Source organism: Sceloporus occidentalis, unplaced genomic scaffold (genome assembly GCF_023333645.1).
Source record: "Sceloporus occidentalis isolate IW3139 unplaced genomic scaffold, rSceOcc1.0.p SCAF_3, whole genome shotgun sequence".
Classification (NCBI taxonomy): Eukaryota; Metazoa; Chordata; class Lepidosauria; order Squamata; family Phrynosomatidae; genus Sceloporus; species Sceloporus occidentalis.
Window position 1 is genome coordinate 240,448,073 of NW_028316983.1, and position 26,036 is coordinate 240,474,108.

The 26,036-nt window shown below is 40.3% G+C and overlaps 1 protein-coding gene across 1 annotated transcript; it reads left to right on the forward strand.

The window, feature by feature from the left end:
* The first annotated feature begins 1,730 nt into the window (after nucleotides 1–1,730).
* LOC149317666 (solute carrier family 2, facilitated glucose transporter member 5-like) lies at nucleotides 1,731–22,738 on the forward strand. The gene is made up of 13 exons (XM_089518397.1): nucleotides 1,731–1,811; nucleotides 2,662–2,740; nucleotides 4,705–4,800; nucleotides 5,790–5,941; nucleotides 7,811–7,935; nucleotides 12,105–12,257; nucleotides 12,350–12,475; nucleotides 14,153–14,340; nucleotides 15,507–15,617; nucleotides 18,055–18,156; nucleotides 20,311–20,386; nucleotides 20,514–20,641; nucleotides 22,565–22,738. The coding sequence occupies exons 2-13, from the start codon at nucleotides 2,684–2,686 to the stop codon at nucleotides 22,736–22,738; spliced, it is 1,488 nt and encodes a 495-aa protein (XP_089374523.1). The 5' UTR covers nucleotides 1,731–1,811; nucleotides 2,662–2,683.
* The last annotated feature ends 3,298 nt before the right edge of the window (nucleotides 22,739–26,036 follow it).

Below are 26,036 nucleotides of genomic sequence, written 5' to 3' on the forward strand. Positions count from 1 at the left end.
AATGCTGGACTGAAATTAAAGGACAGAGGTGAGAGAGAGGAAGCAGAAGGAGGTTACAATAATCTAGTCGCAAGACAACCAGAGTGTGGACCAGAGTCTTGGCAGTAGAGGCCAAGAGAAATGGACAGATTTGAGCAATATAGTAGAGAAAGAATCTACAGGCCTTGACTTTGGCCTGGCTCTGCGGGATACATGACAAAGAAGAATAAAAAATGAAGCCAAGACTGCGGGCTTCCTGGACTGGTCGAATAGAGATGTTGTCAACAGAAATAAAAAAGGAGTATTGAAAGGTGGACTTAGGTGGAAAGACAAGAAACTGCATCAAAAGAATTATAGTGTCTAGATCAAGGGAAGTAATAGTGCCACACTATTCTGCTATGATCAGGCCCCACCTGAAATATTGTGTCCAGTTCTGGGCCCCACAATTTAAAAAGGATGTGGAGAAACTGGAGCGTGTCCAAAGGAGGGCGACTAAAATGGTGAAGGGTCTGGAAACCATGCCCTATGAGGAACGACTGAGGGAGCTGGGGGTGTTTAGCCTGGAGAAGAGAAGGTTAAGAGGTGATATGATAGCCCTGTTTAAATATTTGAAGGGATGTCATATTGAGGAGAAAGCAAGCTTGTTTTCTGCTGCTCCAGAGAACAATGGATGCAAGCTACAGGAAAAGAGATTCCACCTCAACATTAGGAGGGACTTTCTGACAGTAAGGGCTGTTCGACGGTGGAACACACACCCTCGTAGTGTAGTGGAATTTCCCTCCTTGGAGGTCTTTAAACAGGTTGGATGGCCATCTGTCGGGGATGTTTTGACTGAGATTTCCTGCAGGGCAGGGGGTTGGACTGGATGGCCCTTGTGGTCTCTTCCAACTCTAAGATTCTATGATTCTAAAGCCTGTTCTAGGAGAGCATTCAAACCACTACACCACATTGTTTCATGAGTTTATTGTAGTCAGGTCTAACAAAAGTATTCTCCAAGTAAGTTCCTCTTTGGAGTGCTGAGAACTTGGAAGACTATTCAGGTTGCAGCATTTATATCACAAAAGCAGCCATCAACAATGTTTCCCAGATTCAGGCTGCATCTGCACTGCAGAAACAATGCAGTTTGACAATACTTCAACTGCCACGATTCAGTGTTATGGAATCCTGGTATTTGTAATTTGTTGTGCCACCAGAACCTTCTGACATAGAAGGCTAAATACAGAACTACAAATCCCAGAATTCCATAGCACTGAGCTGCAGAAGTTAAGGTGATGTCAAACTACATTATCTCTACAGTGCAATTAGACCTCAGTCTTAGCAATGACTCTTGAGATTACGAGTTAAGGTGGAATAAACAAGTGAATTGCCCAAGGCACTGCTGAATAGCAGAGTGGGGGTTGTACTGGAGTCTCTTTCATTCATCACTCTGTTGTGCTGCCACTGTGCTGTTCCAGCTGTGTTAACATAGGTAGTGAATCCACATTTAATTCTTGTGAGATTATGATTTTCACCCTCTCTCCAGATCATCATGTCTCCCAACTGTCAACAGCTTTCACTAGAACCTTCTAACAACTTTCCCCTGATTGGTTCTCATGAGGACAATAGAGTTCTGAGTGCTTTATTTCAAAAGAACATAGAGCTTGGCTGATTGTTCCCTTCTCAGCAGTAACAGAAAGTGGCTGTAAATGTTTGTGCCCTTTGTATATTCATTTCCATGCACCCGCAGGAAACCTACCTTTGACAGGATTTGTTGTTAATTGCCATGGAGTTGACTGACATATTGTGACCATTGGAGACCTCCAAGATACCCTGTCATCAATTGACCTTTCCAGGTCCTGAAAACTCAGGGTCATGGCTTCCTTGAGTGTATCTATATCCTTCTAATGCAGCCTTCCTCCTTTCTACTGCCTTGCAGTTTACCAAGCATTTCTGTCTTTTATGAATAATGTTGTCTCATGGTGTGGCTAAAGTGTTTTCGTCTCAGTATGGTTTGTATGAAGATTTCTGGAGTAGCTTCTAAGGAGATTGCCTTTCAGAAGAAAGTTCTGATTTGCTCTAGGACCCATTTATTTCTCTTTCTGGCATACCATGGTATTTGTAAAACTCTTCTCCAGACCCACTTGTCAAATGAGTTTACTCTCTTATTGTCAGTATTCTACAGCATCCAGCTTTCACAACCATGCACAGATAGATGCTGGAGCTGTGTGGCTACCTGTAAAAATATTCTATGGCTCCACAATTTTTAGTTCATACTGTTATTTCCTCTTGGGGACAAGCATATTCCTTTGCTTCCCACCTCTACATTTATTGAAATGTGGCAGGGATCCAGGGCAGCTCCATTCTATGATCTCTTCACTACTGAAAGATGTGGCAAAGGCTTTTCTTTCTGAAGAAATAGATAAGCTCATGATCTACCAGTGCCCTTTAGTCATATGAGCTCAATGGGAGAAGCTTCCAATCTAGGAGAATTCTACCTCAGAATATTTGATAATGCATGTTGAACAATGGCAAAAAATGGCAAAGGCCCCTTCCATTCATATTCTCTTTCTGAGCTTCATAGCATCTGGCTCATTATTGGTGAAAAGCACCTCTGGCCTAATTCTGCATGAGTATTCTTATTTTCTTAACAGAGATGAAAGAGACAACACTTTTCTATCAAATTGTCTTATTATTTCCCCACAGGTGAACCTCATCTCTGACCATTATGCAAAAATCTGTAGAAGTAAAAAGAGTGATCTCAAGGACAGAAGATATGAAAGCAGTGAGTTTGAAGGTTTTTGTTCTGAATGACTCAGGCCCGAGACAGATGGGCGGGAAGGGGCATGCCCACACCGATTCTAGGGTTCGGGAGTGTGCAGCAACTGCATGCTCATGAACCCTAGTCCGTGCAGATGTCACCATCATAACGGCCTTCCATCCATACAGGGGCCGCCATGATGACTCAAGCATGGTGTCACGTCTGCACGTCAGCACACTGCACTTCCATCATTGACATGACACAGTGCACTAATGGTGCACTGATGGCGGGTCCCGCATGCGCCAAAAAGAACCCGTTTTCATGAGCTTTTAGAGGGGTCTTTTTGATGTGGAGGGAGCCTCCATGGTTTGATTGCTGCACGCTCCCTCCGGAGTGAAAACTAGCAGCTCCAGACCACCTTTTTGGGGCAGTCTGCCAAGCCCCTCAGTTCAGAAACAGTGAAAAACTAAGCCAGTTCTCTCTTGTTTCCCCTGCTGCAGATAGGATTGGTATCTAATCCTATATTGAATATTGATCAGCTGTTAACTAATGGTCTTCTTTGTATTTCAAATCATATTATAAATGATAACTTTTATTATTTTTACATGCTATCATTTCTAGGATGGTTTGCCTGATTAACAATATCATAGTAGCCAAGAGGCTATGTTAGGGTTTCATAGCCAAAATCTCTGCACGTGGAGTACTTTAATTGTGGGCCCAAACAGACAGGCCAAAATAAAGCTGCTTCGGGCCACTTTGGAGGTATGCTATTTAAATGCTGCATGTGTCCTAAGAGGCCAGAATCTGTGCCAAAGCCACGCTCCAGTCCCAAGGACTAGAGTGCAGCTTTGGCACAGCTTCTGGCCTCTTGGGATATATGCATCATTTAAACAGCTTACCTCTGAAGTGACTCGAAGCAGCTTTATTTTGGCCTGTCTGTTCGGGCCCTGTGTTACACAACCCTTATACTGAATGATAACATTGCACATTCAATTCAAAAACGTAACAAAATGCCTATCTCTAGCCACATTAGTCAGTCATTTATCAATGCTTAGACTAAAGGTCATTTGCATACAAAGTGTTAAAATACAACACAACATGTAAGAGCAGCATTATAAAACTACTACATAAAATAAATAGAATAAAATTCTTGCATAAAAAGAATTTAAAATTCAATTCAAATAAAACACATAAAACACATAATGTTATAATTAAATGAGGGCATCCTCACAATAATCAACAGCTATGCCACCAATATATGTCGTCTGACTTTTCATTGCTTCCAGGGCAAAAAGAGAAACCTTGTGAGTTACCATGCTGTCAGTATCAGATAGGAAATAAAAAGTCTTTTCTGAAACAGTATTAGACTCTTGGGCCCGTTCCGCACGGGCCTTTGCAGCGCCCCCGTCACGTGCTAGGAGTTGGCCAAGGAACTAGCGTCCATACCGGCCTCACCCCTAGCACGTGACGGGGGCGTAAAAATGGCCATGCCCTATACACATGGGTGCAGCCATTTTTACGTGCCGGACGCTTAGCGTCTGCACGTAGCATCGCGAGAATCATGCATCAAGTGCGCCATTGGTGCCTCATCGCATCATTTCCGTGACACAAGAAGAAGCGCCATTTTGGCGCTTCTTTTTAGCTGCACCGGGAAGCCTTGCAGTTTGGCCTCTGGGGCTTCTCGGAGCAGCTAATGACGGCGCAGGCAGAGCGCCGCTTTTCGGCGCTCCGTAACTCACCTTAATCAGGCAGAATAGATCCCAGAAATTTGGCTCTAGGTTCTTTAAGCACATGTATTTAATAATTTGCAGAGCTTGGAAATGTTACTTTTTTGGACCACTTTTTTCCTAAAATCCTTCAGCCAGCAAAGTCAGTACACATGTTAGTTGCAGGATTTGGGTCATTTTCTTCCTGTCAATGGTAACGATCAACTATTAATAAATATAATTGTTGCACTAAGCACGCTAATCTGTTCCTCTTTCCCACAGAATCTATCAAATACACTGATTTGGCTTTCGGTGGTTTCCTGTCTCCTGTCTATGCAATATGGTTACAACATCTGGGTATCCTACTCTCCTACTGTGGTAAGATGGTAATGGGGGGCTTAATCTGTTTCAGAAAAATAGATCAAATAGGAAAGGAGAAGGAGTAGCATTACATGTCAAAGATGTTTACATTTAAGAAGAGATCAATGACTTATATCCTAGAATCCAGGTAGAGAGCATCTGTGTAAAAATTAATGGAAACGCAAACAGGAATGTCATTCTGAGGGTCCACCAAGACCACCAAGCCAAACTGAGGATTGAGGAGAGTGCAAAACTACTCTGACAGTTGAACATGATGCCTTGCAGAGTGGTAGAGTCTCCTTTGGAAGTTTTAAAATGTAAGCTGGATGGCCATCTATCAAAAGTGTTTTGACTTGTATTCCTGCATGGCAGGGGATTGGATTAGATGGCCCTTGTGTTCTCCTCCTATTCTTTGATTCTATGATGCTGTTAACATTTTAGGCAATTATTACATGGAGCTTTTAAATGACAATTACACCAAAAAAAAAAAAAGTGATTTTGGCAATATTATCACACTCTTCTCTGTTCTTTTCATTCAAGGGGTATACCTGTCAATAATCTCACAATTGTGCAGGAATGGGGCTCATGCAGTAAAACCCTTAGACATAGATTCGTAGAGTTTGAAGGAACCACAAAGCCCATCTAGTCCCACTCCTGATTTACAGGAATACATGACTAAAGCACTCTTGAAAGATGTCCATTCAACTTCTGATTAACACCCACCAAAGATGGAGAGCCCACCACCTTCCAAGACAATATTTTCCACTGCCAAACCATTCTTGTAGTATAGAGGTTCTTGCTATTATTTAGGTAGAATCTCTTTCCCTGTAGCTTGAATCTATTGCTCCATGCCCTAGTCTCTGGAGCAGCAGAAAACAAGTTTGCTCTATCTTCTACATGACATCCCTTCAGATATTTAAACATGGTTATGATGTCACTTCTATGATCAGAATGTTTACTGCCATGGGGAAAGTTCCTAACATAGTCCTTGTGTGCTTTTCTCCTAGCTCTTGCATGACTTTTATAACATAACCTCATTTGACGATATGGCAGACCCAGATGCTCAGTTGTTCTTGATGGCGGTCACAATTGCTTTATTCCCATTTGGAGGCATATTTGGGGCAGTTCTGGCTGCCTGTTTGATGGATAATATTGGCAGGTATGGAGATAATATTGTGTTGAGTGGACAGAGCTGGCTGTAGCATGAGGCAGAGTAAGCTGAGTATCTGAAGGTTGGAATACATATGGCCTGGCCTGCACCCCATATAGTAGCTAGTGACCCTTTGGTACATGGAGGACAATGCTCCATCCTCAAGGTACAGCAGCCAGTCCAGTTGCTTTTCTACATGGAATTGGAGGGGGCAGGATCTTCTTCTATAGCTCAGATAGCTCTCTACTGCCTCAAATTCATCATTAGTTGGTATATGCCTTCAGGCTGACTCTGACTTATCAATACCCTATGATAGGATTTTCTTGGCAAGATTTATTCAGTGGAGGCTTGTAATTGCCTTTTACTTAAGGTGAGAGAGTTGACTTGCACAGAGTACCCAATGGATTTTTATGGCTGAGGAGTAATTCAAATCCTGGTTTCTCAGAAACCTAGTCCAACACTTAAACAACTGTTAAACCACATTATCTGATCTTCCTGTAGAAACATCTAATAAAAATGTAGTGATATGATTCCATGATTCCTCTCACCTTCTACTGCAGCAACAGCAATCAGTGAGAAAGGACTGATGGAAATGGCAAATGTCATGACTTCTTTAGGTTTTACTAGACATTAAGATTATTAGTGTGTTGTGAAGAAAGACTTGGAAACAATACACATACTTTGAGAGTGTGGCATAGTGGTTTGAGAGTTGAATCACAACTCTGAAGACCAGGGTTTGATTCCCAACTTGACCAGAAACCCACTGGGTCACTTTGGGCAAGGGGCACTCTCTCAGCATCAGAGGATGGCAATGCCAACCTCCCTCTGAAGAAACTTGCCAAGAAAACCCCAATAGGTTTGCTTCAGTGCTGTCATAAGTTGGAAACAACTTGAAGACATACAACAACAACAAAGCTTCTTGAATCCTGTTTCTTGAAAATGATGGTTATCAACTAGACAATGAAAGTTGGGAAACAGCCGTCAAAAGTTGCATCTCCTGAACTATTTTGGTTTCAATTCATTTTAAACCTTTAGCTTTTCTAGTATACAACAAGGAAAAGGCCATAACTCCTGAACACATCATATGCTTGTGCTCAGGGGTTCCAAGTTTAGTTCTGCCTTCTTCTTTTAAAGCATGGTGTGTGTGTGTGTCAGAGCACAACTCCTGAAGCCACTCAAATCCACCCCAGACCTCCAAGGTTCATTTTCTTGGATAATTTTTTTCCCAGCTTTAAAAGGAAAAATGGGTCGACTGCAAAACACAATGGCTTTGTTTCCATGAGCATGAAAGTTTATTACTGTCAAAGACCAGCACTATTTTACAGACCACACAACTATATTCAATGATACACAGGAAGAGACAAATCTGGGTGAATTGCCCTGACATGCCTCCCATGTAACTCTCTAATTTTTTTAAAAAAAAAGCGGGGGAGGAAGACTGAAAATCAGTTAAAATTTAAATCAGAAGTAACATCACATTACTTCCTGTAACATGGGGTAAAATAGTGTGACCCACTTGGGTTGGCGGGGGGGGGGGATAGCCCCAGCCCCTCAATAGTTGTCTGTTTTAAAGGAACCTGGAGCACAAGGCTGTCAAACAAACCAATAGACTGCATATCTAGTCCTCATATGGATGTGTGAATAATGCCTTGAGTTTCAGAATGCCTTGAGTTACACCCAATCAGAGTTTATGTCGTACAGGGACTTTGATGCTTTGTGTCATTCTTTCTCCCTCCCCAGAACAAGCAAAATGGAAAGAGATTATCCATTAAAAGATAAAGTTGCAGTTCTTTAGCTCTCCCTCTCAACCACAGTCTTTTAAATAATACTTTATATTAACTGGCATCTCTTCACCCCACCCCATTCCTGTCTTTTTAGGAAAAACACCTTGTTGTTTGCTAATGTGCTTTCACTTGCCTCTGCTTTCCTCATGTCTTTGTCCAATGTGGTATATGCTTATGAATTCACCATGTTTGCACGCATGTTTACTGGGATATGCACAGGTGAGAGATTTGTACAGTTATTTTACTTTTATTCTTATTTTAAGAGATTATTGCAAGCCATCTAGCATTTGTACCAATGGCTGGGTTAAGTAGCATTGTTAAGGGCAAGGATCTACACTCCAACAAAACTATACAGGCATATAGAGAAGAGATCCAGGTCCACAGTTTTATTTTGAAATTTTGTAGACAGATCACACTATTGAAAAAGACAGTCTGTCTTCTCAAACTGAAGAGTAGCTTGGTTCTCTGTGGGGTGGAGAATCCTGCCACAAAATGTCATGCATCCATATTTTGTGTGCAAGTACATTGCACTATTTGTCTTCATGCCTAGATTCCAGTGCTTGGACTTGATTACTGTGGATCTCCCTGGTTAGATGTGGGGTTTCACTTGGAATTGATATTGTAATGTTATTTTGGCATCCCATGGATACTCAGGGTAAAGAAATAAGACACATTCTACCTTATCTTTAAGCAACAGTACAATTATTATTTTTATTTATTTTTTTAAAAAAATGCAATGCATCTTCTGCAAAACACACCAGTTTTCCATATCTTTGATGAGTCTTGAAGAGATGGAAATGTCAAGTTTCAGTAAAAACCACTAGGAGCAGAAAGTAGCACTCATTATGTGCTCACTTAAACAATGAAATAAAGATGTCATTGTGCTAGGTTCATCCTAGAACACTAAAAAATCTTATATTAATTATGGACTTTATAACACTGAATATAAAAGCAGAATTTTAACATGATAAAAGTGTCTTTGTCTTGTACTTACCACACAACATCATGTCCATCCTGCTGCTGCCTTGCATTCCATTTGTTACTGTAGTTCACCTTTTCATTGATGGGCAAAACCAGTCAACACATTCTCAATCTCACTGCTATTGCATGTCTGTCTTCATGTGATAGGTCCCTTCTGCTGCAGTTCTGCTTCCCAGGCAGTCACATGGTGTGAGTAGGCATGATTCTGATCCTCTTCCACTCTCCACCTTACAGCAATGGTGGCAGACAAACCTTTCCAAAGCTGTCTGCTGTGTGCACATTAACACAGCAACTGGCTTCAGGAGGTGGTTAGCAGCTGCAGTCATGTGGGGCTGCTGTGTGAATGTGCACACAGTAGCACCCCCACTTCAGGAGGGCTACAGAACAGCAATCATGGACAACACCTTCCTGAGGCCACCTGCTGTGTATACATTCACACAGCAGCTGGATTCAGCAATTGGTTGACAGCCACGATTACTCATTCCCACTCTTCCTTCTGGAAGGCAGTGTCTGGCACTGTGAATGGTCATGGATTGCCAAAGCACTTTATTTTTGTTGTTGTTAACTGCCCTTGAGTTGATCTCGACCTATGGCCACCTGCGGATGAGACATCACCAAGACTTCCTGTTCTCCACTGTTCTGCTTAGTTCCTCCAAACAAATACCCATGACCTCCCCAATAGTCCATCCAACTAGCATGCAGCCTTCCTCTTTTTCTCCTTCCCTCCATCTTTCCAAGTATTATTGAGATTTTTCCCCCAATTAGTCATGTCTTCTCATGATGTGTCTGAAGTACACCAGCCTAATTTTTTTTATCTTGGCTACCAGGGAGATTTCTGGCTTGATCTGCTCTAGGATTCATTTGTTTGTCTTTTTGGCTGTTCACAGAATCCTCAGCACTCTTCTATGACACCACATCTCAAATGAATTAATTATCTCCCTATCTTCTTTATTAATTGTCCAGCTTCCACACCCATACATGGGAAGAGGGAATACAATGGCTCGTACGATTCTAACTTTTTTTTGTTCATGTTTGATCCAAGGTATGATAATTCTTTTGCTTTTTCTGTTTCCTCATAGTCTAGGTTGAATTTGTGTAAATTCTCTGTGGTCATTATTTTGGGGTTTTTTTTTTTTATGTTCAGCAGTAAGCCTGCCTTTGCACTTTCTTCCTTGATCTTACTTAGTAGTTGTTTCAGAGATTTTTTTTAAAGGTTTTCCGCTAGTATTATAGTGTTGCATGCATATCTGTTGATATTCTTTCCTTCTATTTTCACTCCTTCTCTATGCAAGCTTGCTTTTCTGCACATAGGTTGAACAGGAAGGGTGATAGGATGCTGTTTGATCTGTTCCTGGGCACTTGTTTTTTGCCATTTCTCTTACTGCAGCTTCCACCTCACCTTTTAGAATTTGGTATTCTATTTTGGAGAAAAGTATGATAAGACATTATGTCAAACTCATATGTTTCCATCCTTAAATTAGCACAATTGTGGCAGGGTAGTAAACTGATGTATTAAAGTCCTATGTTTATGCTGAAAACAGGAAGATTATTACTGGACTAGAATGAAGTTGGGGGGAAAATCACACCCATGACTTTGCTTCTTGCCCATCTATTGCTATCCATCTTTGCCATCATTTATTCCACCTTCTATTTTCCATTTAGTAGCTCTGCATCTTTCTCCACCCACTCCTTTTCCAACATATTTCCTTCATCCAATCCCTCCATCGCCTCTCTCCTTTCCCTTACCCTTCTGTTATCTATCAACATCTTTCCATACACTGCCCTCCCCTATTTTTGGTCCTGGTGCTTCTTCGATCCAACATCTGCATGCTATGTCACGCGACAGTGTACTTTGGGCATTTTCATCTTCCATTTTCTTCTCTCTCACTCTCTTGAGCTTTCCTGCCCCACACACTTCACACTATTCAATGCTGCTACCAGGGTGACCAGAGGTCCTCCTTTTCCTAGACATGCCCTACATTCCAGCCCTATATCCAAGTGTCTAGAAGAAATTCCAAAATGTCATCTATATTGGGCCATAAAATCTGTCCTTGCATCAACCGGTGTCTGAGCAGGTAAGCAAGAGGCAGCTCAACAGATTTATTGCTGCTGCTGCTGCGAAGAACTTTTATTAGTTTTTGCCAAGCAATAAACATGACCAAAATGTTTAGCCTACATTAATACACTCTGATGATCACAGAAAAACTGATGAGCAACATGATCCCAGCATATAGGGAAAGGGGTGAGAACACTGTTGTTGACCATGTGGTGGTCTTGTTTATGTGTACGTGTGTGTTTTCTGATGGAGGTGTGGAATGATCTGGGTTGTGGAAGGATCTGGGTTGTGGAAGCAGATAAGTAGCACCAAGGGAAAGTGTACTGTTTGGGTTAAGGAAGAAGCAGGAGGGACAAGAGAACAAATGGGAAAACTACAAGTGACAGTTATAATTTAAATATAGATTCAGCCAAGGGTTTGTTGCTAGTTAAGTGCAATTTTAAGCATTTATTTTGCTCAGAGTTCTATAAGTATACTGCAAGCCAACAAGGCATTAAAAAAAAAATAAGTTCATCAGAAAAATATGGTTGAGTACATAATAAAATACAGTATATATAATATAGCTGTAAATAAACCATATGTAATTAATTCATATTTATATTAGTGTTTAAGCTTTTATTTGGTAATGTCTTACATTATTATTATTATTATTATTATTATTAAGCTTTATTTATATAGCTCTGTAAATTTACACAGCGCTGTACATACAAACTTTTTCATTAGACTTGTTTTCTTGAAAATGCTGTATTTTGTGCTGCCTTGTCCTCCTTTGTGGTTATGACATCTGGTCACCCTGACTGTTGCCTACCATGGAGTGAAAAACTCTGCAAAGATGGTGTTAGAAGCAGTATATTGTGTGTGTGTGTGTGTGTGTGTGTGTGTGTGTGTGTATGAATAATGTAAGCCGGGGGGGGGGGGGAACTATCTTAATATCAGTTTGGTTTTTCTGAATGAATCAATAACATAATGAATCACAGTACATAGATTCCAAGCTCTTGCCAGTTCTGACTTGATTTAGATGAAAAGATTGAAAATTTCTCCATACCCATGGAGTCAAACAGCACATCTCTGCAAAATTTCACACAACAGCCTTTCATACGATACAATGGGAGGGCAAAATTGCATTTTGCAGAACTCCAGAATGAACAATTGGCAATACTTGTAATTGTAATAATTTCATTCTATTGTAACTCTCACTTTTATATGTTTTAACTGTTCTGGTTTTTAATATTGTAAGCTGCTCTAAGTCCCAGTTTTAGAAAATGGTAGGATGATGATGGTGATGATGATGATGATACATGTTTCTTTAAATGCACACTGTGTATTCTCACTTCATTTATCTTCTAACCAGGTATAGTCTCCAGTGCAGTTCCAGTGTACCTTGGTGAGATCTCCCCCAGAAACCTGAGGGGTAGCATTGTCATGCTGCCCCACTTCTTTCTAACCCTTGGGGTTCTGTTGGCTCAGATCTTTGCTCTCCAAGAAGTTCTAGGGACACCAAAAGGTAAGGCAGAAAACTATTCAGTTGGTTTGTAGCAAATCGGCTGTTATCACTCAAGTTCTTCATTGTTGCTCTGTCATCACTTTGTTTCCTAGGATGGCCTATACTTATGGGCCTTTCTGGAATCATGCCATTGTCCCAAAGTGTGATGTTGCCTTTCTTCCCTGAAAGTCCAAGATATCTAATGATTCAGAAGAGGAATGAAGGAAAGGCAAAAAAAGGTAGAAAGTTTTTAAACTGTACTGAGAGCTCTAGATGTGGGCTGCACACTTATCTTGGATAATAATTGATAAGTATGAAAAGATGTTACCCATTATTGGCCCTTTTCCTGAGACTGTGAATGAATGAATGAATGAATGAATGTGTCATCTTTGTTTCCAGAGTGAGATCCAAGATGGTTCACAAAAAAGAATAATCCAAAACCTAGCAACAAAATGTTAAAGACAATTGGAAACCATCACATTAAAGCACTACAAAATCATTAAAAGATGTCCAGAAATTAAAAATAAAGCACATCCCCATATCATGCCTGCCTGTAAGCAACTACACTTTAAAAGTTAGCAAGCAAAAATCCAAAAAGTGTTTGATTTACAACAAAAGGGAAGCAGGAAGAGGGCAGTCTAGTTTCTCATGGAAAGAAATTCTAGAGGGTGGGAGTAGCCACTGAGAAGGCTGTCTTCCATGTCCTCACCTCTGGTGGTGGTGGGACTGAAAGAAAGCCTTCACCAGTAAATAATAATAATATTAATAATAATAATAATAATAATAATAATAATAATAATAATAATAAATGATTTATTTATAGCCTTCCCAATCATGAAGAATCTGGTAAATATTCAGTAAAAATAAATTAAAAATACAATAAAATTCAAAATTAATCCCTTCCCAATCCCCCATCCCAATTATAAAACTACAAAATAGGGTAATCACAATTTAAAAACACTAAAATACAACAGGATAAAAATTGGGGAAAACTTGGTGGATAGAGAGACTTTGATCATGATCGAGTCATATTCATATTCATATTCAAGGAGAAGAAACTAGGTTGGGAAGGCCTTCTGGAAGAGATCTGTCTTAAGGGCCTTCTTAAAGGCTGTAAGAGTGGAAATGTGGTGGATCTCCTCTGGCAGGTCGTTCCATTCCTCTGGCAGGTTGTTTCTGTTGACCTAAGGACTCTGGCAAGTTCATATAGATCAATACAGTCTTTCAGATACTCTGAACCTATAGCATGTAGGGCTTTATTGATTATGACCAGCACTTTAAATTGTACCTGAAAACAAACTGGTAGCCAGTTAAACTGTTTGAATAAGGGAATTACATGATCCCTGTAACCGGGTCCAATTAGCATTCTGGTTGTAGCATTTTGGGCTATTGAAGCTTCTGAGCAGTTTCCAATGGTAGCACCGTGTATAGTGTGTTACAGTAATCCAAACTGAAAACAATCAAGGCATGTGTTACTACAACCAGGATCTGACTTCTCAAGAAACAGGTGCAGCTGGAGCACTAGTTTTAGCTGAGCAAATGCACTCCTGGAGGGGAGGATGTTCAGAGAATTTTGCCTTGTTTTAAATGAGAAATGTTACTCTAAATTATAAGTTTAAAACCATTTGTTAAATGATAGTTGGGGATGGAAAGCACACAAATGACCAGGAAGCCATGTGGAACCTGCAGGGTACTGGTTGTCCACTTGTGCTTTGTTTACTTGTTGGGGAGCCATATTGAGGGTAAGCCATTTCCCCGGAGGTGTCCATCATATTTGGGATACATTTGCTCTTCCTGTTGAGTTAGGGAGGGGGCCTGTGCCCCAAAGTCTTGTCCTGAAGATATTACTGTGGATGGTACCTGAATGTCTCACCTGGATACTAATTCAAAGCCTTTCTGCATTTGCTCCCTTTCAGTTTTGAAGATGTTGAGAGAGAGAGATAATGTCAATGATGAGATTGAGGAGCTTCGTGAAGAGGACATTGCTGAGAAGACTGAAAAGCAGATGAATGCAATCAAACTGCTAGGGACCCGAAGCTTGCGGTGGCATGTCCTTACTATAGTGGTCCTGATGGGTGGTCTGCAGCTATGTGGGACCAATGCGGTAAGGAGAGCAAAACTATCAGACATAGGAAGGTGAACCACAAAGAATGAAGAGATACTCATCCTATAGTCCATGTGCCATTAGTCTTAATTCTATAGGTAGTTCCTGTAAAACTTCTACAAGAATGCTAAGAGCTTCCTGTCACCATCACAGGTATATTAGGTGAGGACATAAGAGAGAACGGCTGCTCCTATGCCCTGGAACTTCCTTCTGCAGGAAGCAAGGCTGACCTCCTCCCTTCTTTCCTTCCACCAGTGGGCAAAGATATTTTTAAGCAAGCATTTAATGGTTAACTAAGTGCCCTTGGGGAAACCACACTTTCTGAACCTCAGGATAAGGCAATGGAAAACCTCCTCTGATCAAACTTTGCTAAGAAAACCCCATGATAGGATCGCTTTAGGGTCAGGAGACAGAAAAGACTTAAGGGCGTGCAACAATAACAACAACCCTCCATCGGGGTTATGTAAATCTACAGTGCTATATAATTAAAGTATAATAATCATAATCATAATCAGTAGATGTATTGCTGGAACATGGGCATGATACAATGCTCAGTGCAGCCCCTTCCCAAACCCATCTTTTTGGTATTGTGGCCCTCTCCCACATGACAGCCATTTTCATGTCTGTAGATCTATGGAGAAGCAGCAGAGATGTGCCCTGCTATTTTCCTGCAGTGAGATGCACTGTGACAGGCTTCTTCAAGGACCTTCTAGAGGCCCATTGGAGATCCCTGAAGGTGATGTTATTGTTAAATGCCTAGGAAAAGGAAAATAGCTGGACATGTCCCTAATACTTTCCCTGCTCTCCACCAGCATGGAAATAGCTGCTTTCAGGAGCTTGTCTCACTGAAGAGGCAATGTTGTTCACTGCACTATCAGAACAGAATTGTTACCCCTGCAATAACAAAAAGATAGCGAGTTACAATGACGTTGAGCTTACAGGAGGTCAGCCTTTGTTTGTTTATTTATCTTTATATCCCACCTTAATCCCAAAGGGAACTTGAAGCAGCTCTGGGGACTTCGTAAAGGTTTCTTTGGGAATCACTGGGACAAAGGGCAATAAAAAAAGAAGCTTCCATGTGGGTGCTTTGGTCCCTCAAAACTCGGATTCATGAGTATTTTTTCCATTCTGAAAAATATTTTTGACTTATTTTGGTCTAATTTCAGGCATACTTTTATACGGAGAGAACCTATGGGAGTACAAATGTGGGAATTAGCAATGTGCACTATATTAGTATCGCCTCAACAGCTTTCCTCAGCTGCTCAACTTTGTTAGGGGTAAGTTTCTCTCTCCTTGCTTCTCTTATGCTCTTAATAAGGGGTGGGGGACTGTGGGAGGCTAGAAGGCAGCATTAGTCCCCCAGGAGATTTTAAACAGCCACACAAACCAACACTGTACTTGCTAGGAAACTATTTATTAGGAGATTATTGCACATACTAATCCTGCTGGGACAGACTCGGGATACAAAAGTCAAAAACTGGTGTTATTGCATGTAGTTGAGGCTGGGTGAGGGCAACCTGGACCCCAGCCATGCTTATCCAGGAGCATTTCAAAAACCAGGGTTTGCATCTATCCCGGTGGGATAGATTTTTAAAAGGCATCTCCTGGTTTTTTAAAAGGCATCTCCTGGGCCTAAAATAACATGGTGCTACTGTCCCCAAGAGAGCCAGCATGGCGTAGTAGTTTGAGTGTTGGACTACGACTCTGGAGACCAAGATTTGATTTCCAGCTTGGCCATGAAATCTACTGAGTAGCCTTGGGCAAGTCACACCTTCAGTCTCAGGGGAAAGCAATGGCAAACCCTCTGTTAAGACACCTGTCAAGAAAACCTCATCGTAGCTTGGCTTATGTTCACCATAAATTGAAAATGACTTGAACATACACAACAACAAAATACTCCCAAACCCACAGAGGCCATTATGGGTCATTTCTTTGATTCTTAGGGGGAAGCCTATGATGACCAAAAACAGCCCTAGCAACCAAAAGCAGCCCATAAGCCACACTATATCCACCTATGTTCTAAATCCAAAGACTCATCAGTCCCTGAACAGCCAATGTTAACAGTATTCTTTTATAGTAATGCTCTGAAAATTTACTTGTCACAGCTTTTCTCAAGGTTATCACAGTTCTCTATGCATTCTTTATAAGTCATCTTTGGAGAGCACCATTCTCAGCCTGAATCCCTCCAGATGTGGTCAGCTACAACTCTGGTTGCCTTTGTCCAGTGGCCATGCTGGTACATGTAGTGAACAACATCTGGAGAGATCCATGTCAAGAAGGCTGCCACAGAGTACATATGTTGTTTGGTTCTTAGCTTGCCAAAAAGTCATCTTTTTTATTTTATGTTTTTAAAAAATCTTTTACATGAAATGCTTCCTGAACTGCAAAAAAACATGGCCTCTTACATTTCTTCCATTTAATGGCTGGAGGGCACATCCCTGCCAAATTACAGATACATTAAAGCAGTGAGACATCTAACATATTTGACATTCTGTGCACGTCATTTTTTTAACAACCCCATCTTACTGACAACAAAATTATTTTCAGTAATAATTACGAAATCAAACAATAAGTAAAAACAGGAAAGGAGGGGGGCACCTGGCTCCATCTTTCTTTCAGTTCTGGTGGCTCAATGGTTAAATGCTGGTACTGTAGCCAAAACATTGTGAATTTGATCCCACAGGACTCCAGGTTGATTCAGCCTTCCATCCTTTTGTAGGTCAGTAAAATGAGTACCCAGCTTATTGGGGCAACTGGCTTACAAATCACTTAGAGAGTGCTCAGCATTTTAAAGCGGTACAGAAATGGAAGTGCTATTGCTATTCTTCCCCAGAAATGGAAGCACAGTCACCTGGTGAAGCTCATCTAACTTCATTTCCTTCCTGCACAGTAACCAGGAGTTTCTTACACTGGGAAGCAAAGCCAAGAGTAAATTGTCCAAGAAAGGTCAAGTATAGACAAGTGATTCCCTCCTTTCCATTTCCTATCTACAAGAACCATGTTAAATGGGAGGGGATCTTGTAGCACCTTTGAGATTAACTGAAAAGACGAAGCAATCTGAGAAAGTAAACTTAAGTCTAGGAAAGTTCATGCTATCAGCTTTTTCCTTTAAGTATCAAAGGTGTGACAAAATCCCTTTGACAATTGTTGTTGTTTTTTTCAGGCTAATGTGGCTATGTCTTTGAATTCTGCCTGTTAGATGGAGGCATGTGATTTAGTTAAATTCAGAAGTGAATTTTCTGTGTCTGGAAATCTCCAGGCCAGGACCACATGAATGCCAAAAATGCAAGCAGTAATCTGGTCAATCAGTTAATCAATCTGGACTTGATCAGGAGTCCAGGTTTTGAAAAATGGATTTTTAAAAAATGTTAAATGGTTCAAGTGTGTTGTGCAACTTATTTAAAACTCCTCGAGGCTTCTAGAAAAGAAGCTTCACTTTTTTACCATAGAAAAAGGCAGCTTGGGGAGTTGGGGAAGGGCAAGCTCACAGAAACAGCTCTGGGGTTGTATATAGTGTCCCAGGGGTGCATTCTGATTACCTCTACTATAGAATATCCTAATCAGAGAGTGAATTATGTTAATGCTTAGCAATGGAATATGGACTGATTCAGTGATTTGAGCAAAGGTCTGAGTGTGTCCACTAACTCTTATGATGGCTTCTATCTCTCTGTTCTGTTTCTGTTCCTTTTCTTTTTACTTTTTTAAATTCCTTAGATATTCCTGGTGGATACTTTGGGACGAAGGGTACTGCTTCTCATTGGCTTTTTAGCCTGTTCCATCCTCTTAATTCTGATAACCATGTCCCTCGAAATTCAGGTCTGTAATTGAAGACATCCATTGTAATTGAGAAATATCCATTTCAATCCAAGACATAGCAGCTATATTCAAGGATGAGAAAGTGGAGTTCTATGTGATGCCATTGCACTTGGTTGCTCATCTACATGGATGCATATCAAATCATTTCCTGATGTGCACTGTGGATTATACATACTTCTGCACATACATCTGTGCATGGAAATTTACACTGTATCTTCTTGATGCAAAATTTCAGTTGATACTCTCTAGGCTTTGGTGCAAAGGAATGCATGACAGTGCAAATGGGTATGTAGGTTCCCATTTTTATATCTTTTCTGGGCAGGTGACATAAATTTTGATTCCCAATGCTAAAGATTTCACCTGGATTCATTTCTTGAAACTCTGTGGCACACATGGGTCAATTGTGTCATGAAATAAGGGATGGTATTTGCAAAGAAGAAAATCCCTTCTGTTCAAAACTACCTGACAAGATCACTAATATATGACTGAAATCCATAAGCATAGTCCATCTTTAATCAGTCAAAATATTTTACAGTTTAACAAGCAGCCATTATACAAATATATTACAAAATTACCTTGTTTTCATGCGAGCATTTTAAAAGTTACCTATCACATATTAAAAGAGTAACTTTTCTCAAGATGATCACTCTGTCATCCGAATCACCAACAAGAAGATATACCTTATCCTAATAGAATAATTATTGCACTCTAAAATGAAATGAGCATTTTTAAATAGAATTAAGAAATTACAAAAAACAAAACAAAAACAGATTCTAGTTTCCTTAAGGTTACCATGAATGTGCCCTGTCAAATCTGCCAAGGGAAGGGCATTTAGTTTTGCTTATGTAAAAAAATGGTCAACAATGAGAAAATTTACTGTATAAAACATGTATTGTACATTTGAAGAATTGAATGGAAAAATCAATAAAGATAATTTTAAAAAAGTAAAAGCCAATCACATTTTAAGGAGGAACAGTGAGCATGGTGTAAAGGTTGGAGTGTTGGGCTATGACTCTGGAGATCATGGTGCCAATCCCCATTCAGCCACTGAAACCTTCTAGGTAACCTTGGGCAAGTCACTCTCTCTCAGCCTCATAGGAAAACAAGGGTAAACCCCCTCTGAACAAATCTTCCCCAGAGAATCCCTTAGGCGTCCATAAATTGAAAATGATTTGAAAACACACAACAACAAGGCCAAGCAGATATTTTGAAATATTAGAGAAGGGAGAAAATGCATATATAGTTTGTTTGATAAGCAGCTTGCTATAGCAGATATTTTAGACGTCATTTCAGTATCTTAAATGTGTTGCAGCAAAGTTAACTTTGATCTGTCACAGCTCAAAGTCAATAAGGGACTGAAAACCCCATATTTGCAATGATAAAAAGGATCTTTTGTTTCCAGGGCCTATTCCTTCCACTGCAGACAATACATATCCTGATATCTGCTTAAATATCACCTTTTGCCAATAGAACAGAGCAAGCTTAAAAACTTCCATTTTACTAACATTCATTCCCGTTCAGCATGAATTGCTGACATTTTAGTGGAAACTAGAATAAAAAGAAATTGACACAAGAAAATTATTTGGGGCTCTTTCTGTTGGTTCTAATTTGGCCACAGCCCAGAATGGGGGCCCATATAACGATTATGGCAGCATCCTAACATGATATGAAGCCAATTGCACATGCTTGCCCCTTTGGTGCAATGGAATCATAGCAAACCATTGGGAATCTTAAAGAGCAAAAACATTATTGTACACTTGGAGTGACCAAATCCCTGTTTATTGGAATATAACTCCAAAGTACTCAAAGGAAAGGATCTGTTCTAAATTATTTCCACCCATAGTCCAGATGTAAGATTCTACCAAGTACTAACCTTGGTTTTACTGTAATTTACAGAGAGTTGTTCACTTTGGCAGTAATAACTAAATTGCTTTAAGAACCTATGTAATCCTGCTGAGCATGAGCTCTAAGAATAGTGTCATCAGCATAAAGGAGAACTGAGATCTTATTTTGTCCCACTTTGACTGGGAAATAACAATAATCCTTAAGAACTCTGCAATATAATTTAAACAAAGATTCAAAAGAAGTGGAACAAGTAATCAGCCTTGCCAGATTTATTTTACGTAACTGAAATATGTCACCCTTCTCCAACAGCAAATCATCCCAGAGATGTCATATGTCAGTGCCATTTTGATTGACTTATTCCTCCTTGGACAGTCCTTTGGGCCAAGTAAGTTCTCAGAAGATGTGTTGAGCTTCTTAGGTGCAGTTCATGATCTGACTAAGAGGCACTGGTGAGATAATAAGATAAATAAATAAATTGTACCCTGGACCTTGAATCTTTTCTCTCTTTGCAGTTCCAGTTCCACCTGTAATTGTAGTAGAGTTGTTTTGTCAGTCATCACGAGCCTCCGCTTTTATGATTGCAGGATTTGTGCAATGGCTTATCAGCTTTATTACAGGAGTGACATTCCTTCATGTACAGGTGAGTGACACTGAAACTCAGTTTAGTGGGACATGCATTGTTTGTATACATAGAAGATGGCCAAGCTTATACACCATCTTTATTCTGCAAGAACTTCATTCATGAAGCTATGAGCATGAAATGACCAATTTGTTATCATTCCTTGCTAGGTTTGCCAGGTGAAATAATGGACAAGAGGATGGGGCTCCTGTCCAATATTTTCATTTAAGAGAATATTTCAGCAGGTGTTGCTTGCATGACAGTCAACTTGCCAGAATTCCATTTCTTATAGAACTATTGTGTGTAGTAGTTTCAGTGTTGGACTATGACTCCAGGAGCCCAAGGTTAAAATCATGAATAGATGGCATTGGCACACCCACTCTGAACAAATATTTCCCAAATAAAATCATGTTAGATTCACCTTAGGGTTTTCATAAGTCAAAAATGATGTGAAGGCATGCAGCAGCAACCATAACACAGTTATTAAAAGTACAAGAGTCCTGTCACCTATTGCACCTGGCAGCCTTATTTCCTTGCCCCTTAATATTTAGGCACGTGTGTTTTCTTGAAGCTGATTGCTAAGCATTTTAAAGATTTACACCTTTTGCCATATGGCTGAAAGGAGAGATTTGGGGCTGAAAGACCCAGTGGGGTCATAGCCTTGGATAAATAGCTCTGCCACTCTCAAAGATGGCACCAGAGCTCACTGGTATAACATATTTTTCCATGTATATGGTCTTACATTCAGTACAAGGCATCTTCAGACATGCTGATAAAATGCCCATGTCTGAGATCTTTGAAAAGTATTCTTGTTGTTAGAAGAATAGATAATACTGAGCTAGATGGAAGGATAGATTAATTTTGAATAGGGGGACCTCATGTGTTTCTGTCTGTCATCAGGTTCTGGTGATGTTCATCAATCTGGTATCTGAAACAGGAACTGAAGTAGTCCAATGCAGTAGCTACCCTACTGTGGACTACACATTTTCAGCTTACAGAGCTCTCATGAGCATGGAAAGGAATTAATAGGATATAATATAAGCTTCTAATGAAGACTTTGCATTGATCAAACCTAGTATGAATGAGAGGAACCTGGCGTCTTGTTTCATTTGGTTTCCTATTTCATCAGAACAAAACCCACATCTTTCATGTAGAAGATGGGGTGAGTTTTCTGCTTCCCGGAGACTAGAATATGAACCAATGGATTCAAATTATAAGAAAAGGAGATTCCACATAGACATTAGGAAAAATCAGAAGCATCACTAGAGGGGCTCAGGGGGTGCAAAATGCTCCAGGTGACACTTCAGAGGAGGGGTGACACCCAGTTGTGTGCCCCTCCCACCGCTCCTGCCTTCTGTGGGGCTGTGGCTCTCTCAGAACAGAGAGCCAAGGCACCAGAAAAGGAGGTGCAGCACACACCCCTTCAACTACCTCGCTTGCCCAGCTGCTCACGTGCCTCCAGGCAGCCCTGGATGGGCATCTAAGTGGCTAGCTAGGGAAAGGAAGCAGGCAATGAAATGACAGGTGGAGAGGGGAACAGTTCCCTTCCAGACACCAATGCTAGGGACACTGCTAGGTAAAACTTCTTCATTATAAGAACTGTTTAACGGTAGATTATGACAACTTGGAAGGCTTTCCTTTGTGGAAGTCTTTAAACAGAGGTTAGATGGACATCTTTTGGGAGTGCTGCATGATCTGTTCCAGCATGGCAGGGGTTGGATCAAATGGTCCTTCTAGCATTCTACCATCTGAAATTTCTACATCAAATCGTTGAATGGGTTACAAACTGAAAACTCTAGCTTGGCCCTCATATCAACGTTGTGGGTCATTAGAAGGATGGAAGAAAATAAGATAATCCAACCTTTTGCTTCTTGATGGAGAGCGCAGGGCCCAAGGGACCTTCCATTTTGTGCTCATGGCTCTCCTTTTCTCTCCTTGTCCTAGAAACAACTTGGTGACTTCAGCTTCCTGCTGTTTTTTCCTGTCTCTATAGCTACCTTTGTTTATATCTTCAAAATCCTCCCTGAAACCAAAAAGAGGACCTTTGTGGATATCAAGAGAATCATGGCAATCCAGACACTCAGGAAGATTCAGGTCACAGGACCTGTACATAAATAGGATTTCCAGAAGTGTCCTATGTAGTCTTTTATTTATTAGTTTTGAAATTAAATCTTTTTTTTAAAAAAATGAAGAAAAATTATCATTATTACCTTTTGTTATTATTATTAGTAGTATTGTTATCCTTATCTTTCAACTCTATTCATTTTCTTGATACAGAAAAATAGACCGGAATACTGTTGGTGTCATACACATGTATAGGTTCTTTTATGTATGTGGTTGTACTTCTTTGGCCATTGTGTGACAGATTTATTGAGTTCATAAAAGGAATTCCACTACTGTAACCATTTCACATGGACCAAATCCCTATTGTCAGCCATGACTAGAGCATAGCCATTGAATCAGTTATATGTTGATAACTGATTCTCTAGTTACAACTTATCAACAGAATTCTGGTCATTCAGTTGAACACTCTTGGATGGTATATAACTACAGGCATATTTCAGTTAGTGAAGCCTCTGAAAAAGAAGATCCCTTTTTATACAGGCTTTTACTAGACAACCAATCTCTCTTTTTCCCTCCTCATCCTTTGTTCAGCTGAATTTGTTTAGCTGCACCAGTATTGGAGGTTAGAAAAGGAAGGCAGGAGATATGCAGAGTTTTGATCTCATTTTCCACCAGCATGTTTGCAATGACCAATGCAATGGAGTCTAAGCTGGGAAAGCCTGGGATGTTATTTTAGCAGATACTACTATAGCTATGTGTTACTGCCTATAACAGGCAAGGTGAACAGCAACTGCCTCCAAAATCCCTTACTGAACACTTGTGAGCAACAAAACAAAAAGGAAATAGATAAACAGATATGCCTGCTTCATGGGTTTCCCCAGCATGTTATGAAAATATGGATCTATACATTTGGCCACCAAAATGGAAATCATGAGAAAAGTGGAAGTAAATGGAAGAAAGGGTCATCCCTGAATGCATTTTGGAAGAAGCCTTCAAGCAGTGTCTATAAGGTTCAAAATGTTTTGGTTTACTTAAAAGCTTACCTGGCCAGATGGTATCATTTCACAAAAGTGTCATGTTATTTTGTGCTTAGGCACTCCTGATCAAAATAGACCAGGATACTAATCTGAAGTAAGGAAACTTCCTGTTTTCCTCCATACACCAGAAGATTGTCACACAATTTCCCATTTCCTGAGATTTCAGGCAGGGGCATCACCAGAAGGGTGAGGGGGTGCAGACCACACCAAGTAAAAGCCCAAAGGCGTGATCATCTGGTTGGGAGGTTGGTTGTTGTTCATCTTAAGTATTAGTACAAATAAAGTCTGAACTCTCCCTAGAAGACAAGATGACTAAGCTGAGCCTAACATACTTTGGACATTTTATCAGAAGATATAACTTATTAGAACAGACAGTAATTGTTGGTAAGGTAGAAGCTGGAGAGACAGCTTGGTTTAGCAGTTTGAGTATTGAGTATGACTCTGGAGACCTGTTGACATGTGCTTCAGCTATGCTTGCCTCACAGTGTAATGGAGAGTTATAGAGAAATTGTCTACTTGTCCTTCTCTTATAGGTAGTGCCCACCAATTATGATTATTGCCCTTATATCATCACAATTACGGCCCCATATAACCTTTGTTGCATCACTGTACTTCCTGATAACCCATAAATCTAAATCCAAATCTGTCTAGTTCCAACTAAAAGGATCTCTTTAAATCAATCAAATCTTAATATGGCAACATTAAGAAAATCCCATTGACTCAATGGGTCTACTCATGTAGAGACTAAAAATGGTGTCAGTTTTGGAATGATGAGCATCCACATCCCCTACTGATGGCATCTGATGGCTGTCTATCAGTTTCCAGGCACAGTACAAGGTGTTGGTTATCACCTTTAAAGCCCTACATGGCTTGGGCCCAACCTATCTAAGGGATTGCCTGCTTCCATACGCTCCGTACACTCAGGTCCTCTGGGAGGAATTTATTACAGCCCTTAAAGACCACATTGATGGCGACCTCCCAGAGGACATTCTCTGCAGCCGCTCCCAATTTATGGAATGGCCTGCCGGACGAGATCCATCAAATTACCGATCTAGAGAGCTTTAAATAGGCCATTACGATGGATCTCTTCCGGCAAGCCTTCCCGGAATAAAATGCTCGGCCACAAATAAGACTTCCCATCCAGTGAACTCTGCCCATGATGATTTTTATTTAGCTTAGTTTTAATATGTAGTTTTTAATCTTACATTGTTTAATCTTGTTTTAAGGGGGGGCATTATGTATATATGGATGTATTTTAACCTGTTGTACGCCACTTTGATTGCCTGGCAAAAAGCGGGATAGAAATAAAAAAATTATTTATTTATTATTTATTCGAGGACACCCAGTTGCTGGCCAAGGAGAGCTCCATTCTGCTGCCTCTCTTAATCAGCACAAGTCCTTCCGCCACAACTCTCCCGGTATCTTTTCTTCTTCTTTCATACTAACTGATAGAAGGGATTTGAAGGTATAAATTCTATATCCACAATCCGATACTTTCACTGCTTTTTTTCATGCAAAAGATATAAGAGTACAAAGAGGGGTTTTATACCTAATTTTATCTGGTGAAAGAACTAGAAAATTAATTGCATAGATGATAAGGGGAACTATATTATAATGAATGGACACTGTGGAAGACATAAATGATTGAAAATGTAATATGAATCATAGCTGTTATTAACTAGAACTCTTAATATTTATATGATTCATTTAACAGAGCTCCAACTTATTTTTGGGACACATCAATTTAATAAGAAACTGAATCCGCAATCCTCTGCTCAAGGTGACCATGTTCCAAAGGACTTCATTATGTACCCATCTCTCTCTCTCTCTCCTCTGTATTTCCCCAAGATGTAACTCATAAATTTTTTTTTAAAAAAACAGCAACAATAATTAATAAGTAGAGAAGGGGGAAATTGGTAAATTGCCTTGGTTTACTTGGAACTGATATGAATTCCCTGTATTCAGACTAGCAGTGCACCATCCATTTTTCCTAGTCACCTGAATACAGGGGGGGGGGGATCTCCCCCCCCCCCGCCATTCCTACCAGCCTTCCTAGAAGTGGCACATAGGGTACATGCTCCAACATTTCACAGATGAAAACCTAGACATAGGAGGCAAAGAAATAACTGAGTGTAGTCAAGATAGAAAAAAGTATTAACGAGGAAGAACAGACAAGCTAGGAGAAGTTGCAGAAGGATTCAGCCCCTCTCTTCTACTCCTCTGCTGAGTTAGTTAAGTATGCACTACTGTACTTTGAACTCAGTTTGTAGTTATTAAAGTAAGCTAAAGACAAAGTGGGAAGATGAGTGAGAAAT